This window comes from Kryptolebias marmoratus, linkage group LG6 (genome assembly GCF_001649575.2).
Source record: "Kryptolebias marmoratus isolate JLee-2015 linkage group LG6, ASM164957v2, whole genome shotgun sequence".
In the NCBI taxonomy this organism is placed as follows: Eukaryota; Metazoa; Chordata; class Actinopteri; order Cyprinodontiformes; family Rivulidae; genus Kryptolebias; species Kryptolebias marmoratus.
In genome coordinates this window covers 8,677,350-8,692,933 of record NC_051435.1, presented here as the reverse complement: position 1 = coordinate 8,692,933, position 15,584 = coordinate 8,677,350, and the positions used below count along the sequence as shown (strand labels likewise).

Sequence of the window (15,584 nt, the reverse complement as noted above, 5' to 3'; positions counted from 1 at the left end):
GTTGTCAGGGTTATTCACCAGCCTAAGCTTTATTAGAAAGTGGCAAACAGAAAGCCAATATTAAAGAAACTTAACTGGTGTTTGCCAAACTCTAGTCAACATTTTTGCCAAACTCCAGTTGAGATTTAATATGAGTTTTGCTTCAACAGTGGCCTTCTCTTTGCCACTCTCTCATAAAGCCTAGACTGGTGAAGACCTCGGGCAACAGTTGCTGTATGCACAGTCTCTGCAACTTGCTGAAGCTTGTGACTCCTTCAGACTGCTCACAGGTGTCTTGGTGGCCTCTCTCAGTGTTCTTCTTCTCACACAGTCAATCAGTTTGTGAGGATGGTCTGCTCATATGTAGACTGACATATGTCCCGTATTCCTTCTATATGTTGATGGTGGATTTAACAAAACTCCTCAGGTTGTTCAGGGTTTAGGAAATCCTTTTTGTATCTGTTGCTTGACCTTTAATTTTTTTTTATCTGAGTTAAATTAGAACAGTCAATTTAAAGTGGCTAAATATTAAAGCATTTTTTTATATTAAATATATTTATTTAATTGGTATTATTCTGTAGAAGTTTCTATTTCATTTTGCCATTGAAGAGGTTTTTTATTTTTTTCATTTATTTGTTATGGTCAGAAAGGCCAATTTATATTGACAATGATGGATTTATGACAGCAATAAAAGCATAAAACATCCAAGGGGGTGAATACTTTTTATAGGCAGTTTAAAGGGATTGTGAGCGTTGCAGTGTGCTCATATGAATCTCTTTTATCATTTATTATCACAGAATCCTATCTCTGCCTGAGTCGTAGCATAGGTCAGAAATAAATATTATAGGTCACTTGGCGAGTAAAGCTCTTGACTTGACCTCAGCTGGCATCTGAACAGCTTATCTTACCTTCTTTATTAATGCTGCAGCTGTGATAACAGCAATAAAGGGAAATGAGAAACATAATTCTATTACAAAAAAAAAAAAAAAAAAGGCCAGCTTGCTGCTTTGAGGCATCCGTGAATACTTAATGCACAATTGAGGATTGTCTGAGTGTGCTAATGCTTTTGGGTGTATACACAATAATTCTACCAAAATGCCAATAAAATTGCAAGCCTTAGTTTAACAAGTACATTAATAATAATATTGATAACTGTAATAGGCAGTTCTTTGAGATACACTCAGAAAACAGGAAAAATCCTGTTTGTAAAATTTGTGCTGGTCAAAGACCAAAATTAATAATGCTAACAATATTCATTTATCTTAGAATATATTAAAAAAAATTGATGAAGTGATAGGAAGATATGCATGTTGCACACATTTTTTGATTTGAGATTATTTTGAGGTTATCATAGTATTTTAATTTTATTTCCTTGTGTAGGAGGGGGGACAACTAAAACATGCCTTTGCATTTTGGGTTTTTATAAAAGAAAAAAAAGAAAAAGTGGACATATAAGGTTTTGTCTCACCACCTCCTAATCTAGTATAAGCATAGACAAACTGTTCGTTTTCAAACTACCCCTTAATGTAATTTTCTAAATTCCTTCTGACATGGGAGCTCAAAATGAAATGAAAGCCTGCTGCTTTCATCATTATTGTGTAAGTAGTACTTCGTTTTTCTGTCAGTTGTTTTATATATATATATATATAAAATAGGTCTGATTTGTTTCACTTAATTCCTCAAACCCTGACTCACATTCTATTATACCTACAGTGATGTTTTTATACCCTTACGATACATTAATCATGATTTGCTTCTTGCTGATGCTGTGGTGATGTCATAAAATAAAACTGCAATGATATTCAAATTTTGATTATACAAAGTAGACCGTAACTAAATATCTTATATCCACTGGTATATACTGCCATCCCTGTTAAAATGAGTCAAAGAAGAACCATAAACAAAAAAAAAAGATAACATAGATGAGTCATGGTTTTTATGATCCTTTTAATTTTTCTTTTTTTTCAGTGCAACCAGTGAGTTCTCAGGTGTTTCTGGTGTCTTTCATTTGAAAGAAAGAAATCAAAATCCTGCAAAGCATCTCATGCTTCTCACACAGGATTTGTAGACGCATTCAACAAATTGGGAAGAGATTATGTGTTTTGGAACAGGCTGCTGGTAGCAATATGCCTAGAAAAAATATTTAAAATTAGTTAGGTACAACACAGATTTCTCTTTTAAGTGTAGATGAGTGTTTATGCTTGAATGATTCATAGGTTAGAAGCTTTACAAATTGAAAGCTTATTCCTTTGAAGATGCTCAGGATTGGAATGAAAATGTAGTTTTTAGAAAGCTAATACCTGAAGAAAAAACCTTTGGAAAGCCTGGTGAATTGTTGCTTAGGGTTATTATAAAATTACAAATTCTAGCTTAAGCATGAATTTAAGCATAAGAAGAAGATGTTGAAGATGTACATTAAAACTGTAACATTCATCTTAAATCTAGTTATCAATAGTACTGTCACCACTCCTCCACAATTAGAAACGACAGACAAGAGAACTCATGAGAGGTTCACAGGAAATCTGCTGGATTTTCAGTCTCAATCAAATAGTTTCTCCGTGATTAACATTATTCAAAATAATTTACTTGTAGATGCATGTGTGCAAGCAGTGTGCTGACAGCTTCCCATATGAGCATCTGAGTGGGCATCTGTCTTGTGATAGTAAACAACCGTGAGAAATTCACATCAGTGAAAAATGGCCACCACTTCTCCTCACACTCATCCTTATTGATTTTATCTCCAGTCTTCTGCAACCCTGCTGCCAAATTTGTCTTCACAAAACACATTGGAAGCCAATTCTGTCCATTTGGGACAGAATTGGCCCTGTAGCTCTGTGGAGTAAGCGTAAATAACAGTGGTGGGAGGTCAGAGTATTTGCTGGGGGAGTGGAAAAAAAAAAAGAAAAACTGTGTAGAGGGAGGCTCAGCCCTGTGTGTAATACCTGTTGCATTGATCTTATCTTTCTTTCACTTCTTTATGTATAACTACATGCAAATGTCAGCAAGTGCTGCTCTTATAGAAAATGGTCACTAAGAATGCTATAGATCATTTTTGAAATGTGGCTGATTCAGGTAGTGCTGTATATACAATAACAGCATGGGGCAAAATTTGATTTATTTCATTGTGCAATAAACTTAACTTTGACTTACTGGTAACAATCCTATCTATACTCTTTATTGTTATTCTGCTGCAGTTTATTTAAAGGCTTCACATTTCTGCCTCTTGCTTTTCTGGAGTTTTTTTTCTTTCTTTCTTTCTTTCTTTCTTTGCTTACTTACCTATATAAAATTGCTGTGTGCAAGGTTTAGGGCATAAGCGAGATCCCTATGGACAGGTAAGCAGCACTAGTCTGGAAGTGCGGTCATAACGGAGTCTCTCTGAAGCCCATGGATTTTCTTTGGTAGTAGACTCACCTGCAACATATGGTCCGGTGCTAGCATCATTCTGGGTGTCAGATCCAGTTTTACCTCAATTACAAACCTCAGGCAGTGAGTTGTTCTCATCATGTCCACATGGGAAGGCAGCAAATGAAAGCAACCGAGTAGAAAAGAGGAAAAAAAAAAAGTTAGTTCCTCACGCACGTATGCAGCCACTTCCCAGTCTCCACACACCATCACCTCCCCCTCTCGGTCTTATTGTGCTGGTAAATTAAAATTCACGGGTTGCCAAGCCATCCATCCTCCCTCCATTGCTTAATTGTCTTGAAAATTGAAGGGATTACTGGGTGCAATTTATGTATAAATAAGAATCTGTCAGAAATTTGGCAGCATATACTAAGACATGCAAACAGCCCTGGAGTGGATGATTTAAGTGCCAATGGCCAGCGTAACATGCATTAAACCCCTTACTTGATCAATTTCAGAGTTACCTTTATTGCTGCACTTTGGACAATTCTTTTAACTGGTGGACAAAACACTGGGGCATATAATAAATGTAAATGAAAACACTTGCTTTTGCTTACACTATGCTTACTGTTATCAGCATGTATTTAATATAGCAGCAACACTAGGAACAGCTGTAGCAAATAATAGTGTATAGACAAGTTGTGAAAACATTCATGCTATAATATATTGTATATGTGTGACCACAGTAAGTGTAAATTCAACACAGATTCACTGTTGGTTGATAGTTCTGTATGTTTTATTAGTCACAGTCATGTATTGCATTAATCTAATTAGAAATTACCAGACACTCTCAACCTGCGGGTGCTTCTGTATGTGACATGAACGTCTGCAGGTGAATTTGAGTTTGCATGCAAATGTGCAGGTGTGTGCTGAAAACACACGATCCTCCCTGAGAAGGAGCCAAATGAGGCTGTGTGATTAAAGCCACACCAATGTAATTTCATATTTTAGAGTGCCAAAGCTCAGCCCCACCTTCGACTACTCTGCTCCTCTCTACCCCTTCATCCACTCCTTGTTTCATTTCAGCACATTCTAGCTAAATGCAATTTGTTATGGTTCCAAATAAGGTCTGCTTTTTTTTTCTTTTTGCCACTTCAAACAAAGTGGCTTCTGTTATTGCTTGTCCAATTTGAAATAGTCTCCACCCCTCCCCTCAGCCCCTCATCTTTCATTTTCTTCAGGTCCACTCTTGCAGTGGTGCACAATTGGCAGTAAAGACTTTAAATGTCTGGCACAAGATGTACTCTAGAAACTGAAAAGCTTTTAAATAACTGTACAGAGATGTTCTTTTTGTAGCTTGAGGACATTATTGGCTTTTTGTGTCAGACTGTAAAGACCTACCATGCTCTATCTCCTTTGGTGGTGATGCAAATAGACACTTTATCTGTTAAGATGTGTGAGTGTGGGTGCATTGGCGATGGGGTTGATATTTGAAGCTTCATGGTGCTGACGGAATGTACTTTATTTCCTATTAGTATCATGCTCATACTATTTTAACCGCTCCATTCAATTATACTTACTGATATATACACATAGCTTTTAGAAACTATGGTGTGAGACACTAACTGCTGCAATATTTGACACAAGGAGAAAACTCTATTAGACATAAAAAGTGCAGGAAGGCTGGAGAGGTAGTGGTGGAATATGACTTAGCACCTTCTTTTAAAGATAGTCTTTATTCATTTACTTTCTTGCTTAGATTTTGTAAGCAAAACTAAATTCACTAAAGCAACAGACCTGGTTAATTTTAACAAAAAAAATAGTTATAGACAAAGATCAGTGGTTTTGTTTTTGTTGTTTTGTTTTTTTTGTCAAAATATGTTTAATAATTGCCAGGACTAAGCACTCTCATGATTTTAAAGGCACTTTTAATGATTTTGTTATGAATAAATAAAAATAAAATGTTACTAACTGTTTAGGATTATGTGATTATTTGTAAAATAATATTTGCTGTATTTTTAATTGTGTAATAAATTTATTGTGTACATTTTTTATGCTTTTTTTCTATACTTTTTGACAGTGCTGTTATTACCTCAAAAAGTTATTGGTAATTGAAGCCTTTTTTTTAGTTCCTGATTAATCATCAAAAAATAACAGTGTTGTTGTAATGATGTAGCCAAAAAAGCCTTATCTAAAAGCTTATATTGATTCAGGATTGAAGACAATAAGATCAGAAAGTAATGAGTCAGAACTTCTTTAGGTTCCTCAGGATATTCCTGTATACCAAAGCACACGTAACCCTTCCAAGGCCTTCGGGTCAAATGGACCCAAAATTACAAGGGCTTCTCTTCCTCTCTTCAGTTACAAGGGCTTCAGGAGGGTTAAGAGTGTTGATACTTTATACATTTTCCATGTGAGCAAATTCAAAAGAATATTAGTATTTCTGCATGCAAATGTTTATGTAGACATGTATGCATTTGTGTTTTCCAGGGAATGATGTACCTGGAGGAGCGCAGGCTCGTCCACAGAGATTTGGCGGCCAGAAATGTTCTAGTCAAATCTCCAAACCACATCAAGATCACTGACTTTGGCCTGGCTCGGCTGCTGGATGTCAACGAGAAAGAATATAATGCTGATGGAGGAAAGGTGAATCATATTATTACTTTCAAAAATGTTAATGTCTCAGATGACTAAACATTATTTGATATATGTCATGATTATGTCTGGATTTTGTAATGAGCCTGAGAATTATTGCTGAATTCATATCTCTTGACAAAGTGCTTTGCTTGATATAGTTATTAGCTTTTTTTTCTTTGTGTAATGCAGATCAATCTAAAAAAAAAAAAACTGATTTCAACAGCCCCTCATATACAACTTTTCTTAGCTGACAGCCATCACCAAGGTTTCCTTTTTTTTCAGAACACTTAATTATATGTTCAATTTTGAACAGACGTATATAACTCTCACACCTACATTCCCCCAAACCTTACGTAAATCAGAGCATATTAGATGTTAAATCTTTCTAAAAGCAATTTCGAATGTACTGGATGTAATGTTGATAGAAGAGTTTCTGTGCCTCATTTAGAACTATGTCAACAATGAGAACAAAAGCTGTAAGAGTGTGTGTGAAGCATCCAATTTGAATCCTTTCTTTAGGTCCACACATGCTGGTGTAGATTCTCAGTCATCCAGGACATGATCCACACATTTGCAACTCATTCTCTCCAACACCACATATTCATGGTCCCTGGAATGTTTTTTTTTTCTGTCTCCTTTAGGAAAACACAGTGGAACATAAAGCTGCTCTACAATCAAAGAGCATGTTATAATCTATCAGTTCTTGTTGTTTGTGTGAGTTTGGTTTTAGAACAGCAATATTTTAAAATTATTCTTTCAGACTGTGGCATTGACATGCTGTAAAATAAAACAATAGGCATTAACATTAATGAGGGCTTCATATCCTTAGGGGGGGACATTACCAATCATAAAGGACATTTTTAGCTGAGTAAAATATTATTCTGCTCTATTGAACCGTTTTATTTACCTTCAGGGAGCAGAGATCTCAAAACCCTGTAAACAAAGTAAACAAATCTGTCCTTGGTGCTTTCTGCACATGGGTCTCTGACCTCTTCTAATCTTTGTTTATACATTCCCTGACTTCTAATTTGTTTTGAAACCCTCCTTTCGCAGACCAGCATGTTTCATCCTCTCTCACTTCCTCTTCCGAATCTCGGTTTATGTCAGTGATGAGCTCAGTGGTATTATCCCCTTAGCTTTGAAAGACAGGCATACTAACCTTCGACATACTCCCCCTTCTTTGAGCTTATATCACTGTAATCAATTGAATTGGCCTTCAAATCTAATCACAGTGTTAAGCTGCATCCCAGACCACATCTCTTTACATTTTACTTCATTCCAGCTGTGGGCTGTGTGTGGGGGTGTTTGGCAGGATGTATGTGTGTGGGTGTGTGTGTGTACACTTAAGGCTTTGTTTCCTTTGTTTTACTAAACCTTGTTTCCTTTTAGTCTGCCTTCATTTTTTAGACTCCAACATGGTTGATGCTGTCAGTTTAACCAAAACAGTTTTCTATATTTTCATGCCACCTCACCAAAAAAATATTTAATTAAAAAATGTGGGGCTTCTTTGCAGTTTTTTTTAGTTTGTTTGTTTGTTTGTTTGCTTGTTTTTGTTTGTTTGTTTTTCATTTAAAAAGAAAGTTGTTCTTTTTAGTTATTTTTAAAAGTCAAATGTTACATGTATACATTAATGACACATTGCACTTCTATCTGGCAGATGCCCATCAAATGGATGGCCCTGGAGTGTATCCATTACAGGAAGTTTACTCATCAAAGTGATGTTTGGAGTTATGGTAAGATCATTTTCCTTTTAGAAATCTATGAACAATCAACATGGACGTATATTTCCAAATTAATGTTTTCACCCTTTTCAAAAGGATAAGTTCATACAGATAAACTCTAAAATTACTGATAGCCATAGTTTCCCAGTTTAATGTCACAGAGATTTTTAGATCTTCTTTTCCCATTTGCACTTTTTGGCTGTTTATTTTAATATCATTGATATTAAATGTTTTGAAAGATGCTGAAAGTTCTGATCTTATGTTTAATTCAGTTTTTAAGTGTTATTTTTCAATCAACATTGCTATTTTTTTCCTTGTCAGTTTCATAGCCAAAAATAAACAGATTTTGGCAGGTTGATTTTTGAAGTTAGAAGACAGCCACAGAGTCCAACTAGAAGCACTCAGAGAGCGCAAACCTTTGACAAAGCCATAGTGGCATTAAAACATAGTTTAATCCTGTCTGTGATCTGGATCACCATTAAAAATTGAATAAATTGTTTTATGTGACAACCCCAGCATTTCCAGAAAATTTCATCAAAATTTGTCCATTAGTTTTTAAGTTATCTTGCAAACAGACAAACAAACAAACCAACCAATACTACTGAAAACATAACGTCCTTAACAGACGTGATCATTAATTTACAACTGCATTGATAGTATTATTCACTGCTTTAAAAATACGATTCACCACATTTTAGCTGTATTATCTTTTACTTATTGGGAAGGATTTGTCTGTTAGGTCTAACTATCAATATAATCTCATTATATAACTACATTTTTGTTCCTTGCTATCACATGTAATTACATATATGTTCTAATAAAAGTTTACTTTGTCACTAATTTAACAAACTGACACATCCTGCAAGGTTTCAAGCTATCTGTTTGTGGCTGATGCACAATTTTCTTTGAGACCATTTACTATCCCATGCTGAAACAACAATATGGAGAGTTTTAGGTGTAATATCAGTCCCCAAAGATGTCACCAAAAATGTTTACAGCACCTTTTTTTTCCTTTTTTTAAAAGAAAGGTTTTCCAGTCATCTGATCTGATTGATTTAATCAAATCTATGGTAAATTGTGCTCCACTCTGTTTGTTGAGAAGGACATCTTTAAAAGCGCATTCCCTGTTAAATTTACTTTTAAATGTTGACTACCTTTTTTTTTCCAAATCTGGAAAAAAAAAAACAGTTTCTTTGTTTAATACCATCATGTCCCCCTATATAAGTTTAATCTCTCATTGATTCATTTACTTTTTCTTTTCTTGTTTTTTTTTGTGCTTCTCCTTACTGACCATTAAATTGGACACTAGACTGCTTTTTGCTCTAAAAATAGTTCTTCTTATTTTGTTGTCCTGAAGGCGTAACTATATGGGAGCTGATGACCTTTGGAGGGAAACCTTATGATGGAATTCCGACCAGAGACATTCCAGACTTGCTGGAGAAAGGGGAGCGTCTTCCTCAGCCACCAATCTGCACCATTGATGTCTACATGGTCATGGTCAAATGTAAGTAGACATTTAAAGTACAGAAATACAACAAGAAATAATTTGTACATACCTGCAGTAACACAAACTATGATTCAGAATGAAAAACATAAATTAAAATAATGGGCTTGCTGCAACATGTAAAACAACATTACAACATTACATTACATTACATTACTGGGGAGATTACACAAATTGTCACTGGTTCTTGAGGAAATCTAAGAGGCTCCAAAAATGCAAGAATTTTAATGAGCCTCTCATCAAACTTGTTTTGTCTATTAATATCTGTGTTGTTTTCTGTTATATTACATGTTATATTTTGTTCCTGTTGCCCACAATAGCCTTACCTTTTTGCAAACACTACATGTTTTCCAAAAAAAAATTCTTTCATTTTGGGTGTAACTGTAAAGTAATAAGTCTGTGGAAATATTGATGTGCTGTGTCCAAATGTTTGGGCAGGATTCAGCAAGGCTTTCTGAGAAGGGCAATCAAAGCTCAAATAATGCCTGGGAAAGTTAAATGTCCCTCAAAGTTTTGACTGGTGATCCAGTTGTGTTTATTATATACTTTATTAAAAAGTTTGGAATAGTTTAAATCTCAAAAAAAAGGAGAATTTGTTGGTATTTCTTTACTTCTGTGTTGTTTGTGATGGAAAACATCATAAAGTTCACAAGGACTTTTAGAACAGAAAGTGTTCAGAACAGATTTTTCTGGCTGGCTAGCACCAGGTCATTGGAAGTTCTGGACGGTCACTATGACATCAGGTGGCTCTGTAACAACTGGTCACTGTTGCTGAGACACAGACTTAGTGCCAGTTTCACCCTGGCCTTGTCCTCTGCTCTTGGAGCTGGAGTCTCTGGCTGTCAGTGCCACCATGGCTTTTACTGTCACCCTGAACTGGCGCCAATCTGGCAAGCAGACACACAATTAGCGTGGAGTGGGGACTGAACTGTCATCACAATGTTACCTGCCATGTTTCCACACTATTTCATGTACAAAACTCAAACACTTAATTATAGACATGCAATGCATTTACAACGTTTTTAGATATTTTTATTTCTATTTAATGGTTTATATGTTGATTCTGCTAGTCCTGAGGACCAAATTTTGTCTTTGAGTAACAACCACAAAATAACAAAGTCACCCTCAAACCTTTAAATGGTGCATTGTGCACTTAGTTAACTCTACTACTCTACTTACATGGCTTTAAATCTAGGGTTTAAAAAAAAGAAAGAAAAAATTGTGAAATCTTTTGGACACGTTTCTGTGCATTCTTTAACCACATATATTTATGTATATTTTATATGTATAAACAGTTTCCAATCAAGGCCAGATCACATGATCATGCTGGTGCTTTTCCCATGTCTCTATTGGAAAACTGGCAGAAGAGTGCATTGCTCCATATGGTCATTAGTGATGAAACTGTATTTATATTTTAATTGGGGGAAAATGAATACAATGGAAAAATTAAAAAATAAATAAATAAATTACCCTATGTTGCATGCATTATGAAAGCCTGGGTCCATTTTATTTTTTTTTTATTAGGACATATATATATATATACACTATGTGTGTGTGTGTGTTTGTTTGTTTGTTTGTTTTTTTCAAAAATGTGAATTTTTTAAAGAGTTACACACATATCCACTTCAGTGGACGACATGCTCATGAGCACTCTATAGTATGCTGTGCATGTTATTGTTGAGTTCATCAAACCTTTGCTGTATGAAAGCTGGCAAAGCATCCAGATCATAGTGGCACATAGCATTGCATGCAGATGTATTTTGAGGCCATGTGGATGACTGAGCTGTCAGGCCAGCACGGGACAGTAATGTCTGCATTACTGCTGACAACAGAGCAAGCCTCTCTGCTCCTTTCTTTCAAGGCTACCAAATGTACTTCATGACCATGTGGATTCCTAAAATAATCAGCATCTCTTCTCTTGTCACATCCAGATTTTCTCTCCCTTTCTGGGAAGCATATAAGTTGATGTTGTGCACTATACCATCAATTAGATCAGTGGAAACAGATATCCAAGGAAATCTCCTGGATCTTTTCCCTCCACATTCATTTTGCAGTCGCAGAGAAAAAGAGGCATGCGTCTTGGAATTTACAGACATTTTTGAGGGCTTGTGTGTGGCCAGGAATCATCAGCACATCTTCCACAGCTCCCTCATCAAGCTGACCTCCCTCTGCATCCTGGCCTTCATCAACCTGACCTTCATCCTGACTGCTTTCATCATCCTCAGTCCCTATGTACCTACTTTTCTCTGGCAGCCATTCTTCATCACTTCACCACTAAGATTCTTCTCTAATAGGATTGAAATGATATACCAGCAGTAGTCAACAAGAGTGACTGTCTGGCAGCCATCTTGGATTCAGAGTGATTTCGCATGCAGTTAACAACAACTGACCACAGAATTAACCTCAATGGAGTGAATCAATAGAGATCACTCTAGGGGCTGATATCCATCTTCATCATAGAAGACATTGCATTTAAGAGAAAGAGATAAAGTTACTTTTTGAATAGCTGTCCACTGTAGCGGCCACTACAGAGGGTTAATTTAAATTTAAGAAAATTTTAAGAAACTTGTTGTTGCTCAGGATCAAACACAGTGTAATGTGTTAAATAATGTAAGATGGCTTACATGTTATTATCTGTAGAAGTAAGTATTTGACATTGATGCACTCACTGAAAAGTCTAGTTACTTTTTTTTTATTGCAAGTCCAAAAAAAAAGAAAGAAAGAAACGCAAAAACAAAACAAAACAAAAAAAAAACAACAACTGGACTTCTCTTCTGTAGATGAAAACATTTTGTTTCCCAGCTGGACTGTGGAGTTCCAAGCTTTAAACTGTATGAGGTGCCCCATTGAGCATCTTATAAAGTTTGAAGCTTAGAACTCCACACTCTCCGGTTTTGAACTGAGAAGGCTCCCCAGATGAGATGTAAAAAATCTTCAGCTACAAAATAGAAGTCCAGTTGTTGTTTTTTTAGGATGTGCCATGTTCTGGATGATTGAGAATCTACACCAGCATTTTCTTTGCAAGTAATATCTTTGGAAGCAGTTGTATACATCTGTTTGTTTTTGTGTGTTTTTATGCGCAAATTAAGTAATAATCAGTTTAAATGATGGTTTCACTTATTTTAAGTAATAGCATGATACTATTTGTGGTGTGTTGTAAATATCATGGACAAAGTGAAGTGTGACAGTATGTTTGCAGCACATATGTCAAACTCAAGGCCATTGGACCAGATATGACATTTGTTGACCCAAAAGAAAACATTTTAAATGTATTAAAACTGTCCCATCAATCTGTGACAGGTCAAGTCTAAATTGCATTTTATATTGTTTAAAAAAACTGAGCATACTTAGTTCAGATTTGTCATAGCAGTTAGCCAACTCGAAAACCAGGAAAATTCTAATTGATTTTCAGTTTTCAGTAATCTTTGATTGTGTTTGGTCATTCTATCACTGCCAGGTTTGTTTGTTTTTTCTGTTATTTGCTTTTTGTTTAAAAATGAATTGATGGTAGCTGAAGGTTTTGATTTGTATTGGTGTTTTTTTGTTGTTGTATGTTTGTTTTGTTTTGATTTAGCTGATTTAAGTTATGTTTCTTGTATATTCTGTATCCATCTTGGATAATACAGTTAAATATAAAATCACAAGCAACAAGAAAATATGGAAAGCATGGATTTCTTTCCTCTAGTTTAGGGGTGTATTTATTTCCACTGGTCACTAACAGAAACACATTTTTCAGGCTGGATGATTGATGCAGACAGTCGACCCAAGTTTAAGGAGCTGGCTGCAGAGTTCACCCGGATGGCTCGTGATCCCCAGCGATACCTAGTCATCCAGGTAGATAAATTATAGTGACATAATGAGAATAAGCTGCCGTTTTAAAAATAAATCTGTCTTCTATTCTGCTATTAATAATTTATGCAGAGTTGTGTAGTGATGCTTTTGATCAGGAAGTGTTAACTCACTAATTATAATTTGCTAGAGTTATGGCAATTTAAATGTACAGGAAATATTTCAAATAAGGTCTGCAAATAACCAAAATAATATTTGTCAGAATGTATCATCAATTACCATGTTCAATTACTTATTGAAACAATGGTTGTAACGTGATCTTTTGCATAATTGCTTGTATCCACACATTGACGCGTGCATTTTATAAGGGTGATGACCGCATGAAGCTGCCCAGTCCCAACGACAGCAAATTCTTCCAGAGCCTCCTGGATGAGGAGGAACTGGAGGACCTGATGGATGCTGAGGAGTACCTGGTTCCTCATTCCTTCAATATTACACCTCTGGGATACACTCCTCGCACACGCATTGACTCCAACAAGGTAATGTATTGTAAAAATCTGCAGACACCTTAAGAGGGGCATAAATATACAATTTTACTTTATATGCATGTATAGCAATGGGTGTTATACATTTTGTCAGAAAAAAAAATGATAAAAAAAACATGTTTTGTTTTACAAAAAGTAAATAAATTTGAACAAATATAAAAAAATTAAAGATGGTTTACTAAAAAACAATGCATGCACACACACAAAAGTAATAACATTTTGGCCTTGGGGTTTTGATTTTGTAGATGCCTTTTGTAACTACTTTCTAAAACCATCATAAATACTCAGGGGACTAGTTATGGAGAAATGCTGATCAAAAGTCAAATTTATACTTGGTCCTTTATTTGCTGCCCAAATAACCTGAAGTGTCTCAATTTTTCCTTTTTTATTTCTTGTTTGTAAAAATAACTACAGCAGAAAAAATAACATGTTGTTTTTTCCCCTCTCTGTAGGTATGATCTCTTGAGCACAGTGGTAGGGAAACAAGTAAAAAATAAATTTACTTGTCTATAAAAGTGAGAGAATAGAAATAAATCAGAGTTAAGCTTCTTGGGAGATTCAGAAACATGCTTTTTTGCTGCGAGCATAGATACAAATGCACATAGCAGGGAACAACCGAAATGACAACTTTAAGCTTTATAATTAAAATCATTTTAATAACTAAATAGTCTAAGGAAGTCATGCTGCCATATATTTTTTCTTCACTGTTGTCTCTTCTGCCTGTCATATTTAAAAATAAAAATTGTAAAAGAATAAAAAAATATATGCTTGAAATTCTATTTTATATGAAATAATTGGAATGGAAAATTTTGTTTTATTTAGTCATTTACATTTCTATCATTTGTAAGTTTTGTATTTATACAACACAAGCATATACAAATAATGTGAATATATTACTGTGTCTTCTCTTAAAGGTGATTTTTTAAATAAAGACAAATATGCAAAATAAATGTATAAATAAATAAAACCTATTTCTCATATAGAATATTTTGACTTTCTAATATTTTATTATCAAGTGACAGTTTTGCATTTGTGTTCTAACAATACTGTTTTTGACTGACATCACTTTCTTCCAGAGCCAATTTGGCTGCCAGGATCCCACTTACAGCATGGCGGACATGCTGGCCACTCTCCCTAGAGTGGCTCCATCAGCATGTGGAAGCAGCCTTCCTCCACAGGAAGTTGCTGCAGGGGGGCAGATCAGTGGTGGGTTTAGCCTTGGCAACCAGGATGACCCTCGTTGCAATGGGACCCTGAGGAAGCAGACCTCCCCAAGGTCAAACATGGTTGGAGCTGGTTCAGCTCTCACTGCAGGACAAGGTAAAGCAGGATCAAAAGCAGCCTGCATGGCATTACGTTAACACATCTAAATGTTTTGAACTCGTTTCAAACACTTTCGAAATACACTTGACTTTTGAACAAGCAGCAGAGTACTCTTTATACTGACACAACATAAACATAGTGGAGGAGAATTTTTTATTTAGTGTGCAATGCAAGGTTTCTATGAATAGGATGGAATGCTATTAAGCCACTAAACATGCAATCAGCTAAATAACTCAAAATCTACTTGTTCAGTCCCCTCTATAGTAACATGGTGATGTAATATGGCAGGTGGACAAGATGACAACTCAGAGGGTTTTTAGATAGCAGTTTCTTTGTGACTGGTAGCTAGAACAAGAGTAACCAAAAAGTGATACAAAATGATTTGAATATGTAATGTCATTTGCTGTAAATAATAAAATGTCCATAGATATAAACTGTTCAAAAGTGCTTACTTGTAATAACTAAGCTGAACTGCAAAATCACAACTTTGTTCACCCGCTTTAAATGATGTGATTGCATTTTGTTCACTAGCTGCACATCTCAGGTGTCTGTGTCTGCCTTTATCACACAAAATGCAATATTTGACAACACAAGACCAGTAATGAAAATTAAACATCAGGTGCAGCTCAGGACACTAAAGCACCAAAATCCACTGGCAAATAAAGAGCAATTGACACAAGCTATATTCATGTCTAGAAGTTTAGTTAAAAAAGAAGGTACACAAAATAGAACTTCACTGAA

General features: G+C 35.4%; 1 protein-coding gene across 1 annotated transcript in view; it reads left to right on the top strand.

The window, feature by feature from the left end:
* The window catches only part of LOC108240414 (receptor tyrosine-protein kinase erbB-4), a 240,332-nt gene that overhangs the window by 216,446 nt on the left and 8,302 nt on the right, over positions 1-15,584 (top strand). The window contains exons 21-26 of the mRNA XM_017423864.3: positions 5,815-5,970; positions 7,619-7,694; positions 9,040-9,186; positions 12,923-13,020; positions 13,344-13,514; positions 14,597-14,840. Of these exons, the coding sequence (XP_017279353.1) occupies positions 5,815-5,970; positions 7,619-7,694; positions 9,040-9,186; positions 12,923-13,020; positions 13,344-13,514; positions 14,597-14,840 (892 nt within the window). The remainder of the gene's footprint in view (positions 1-5,814; positions 5,971-7,618; positions 7,695-9,039; positions 9,187-12,922; positions 13,021-13,343; positions 13,515-14,596; positions 14,841-15,584) is intronic.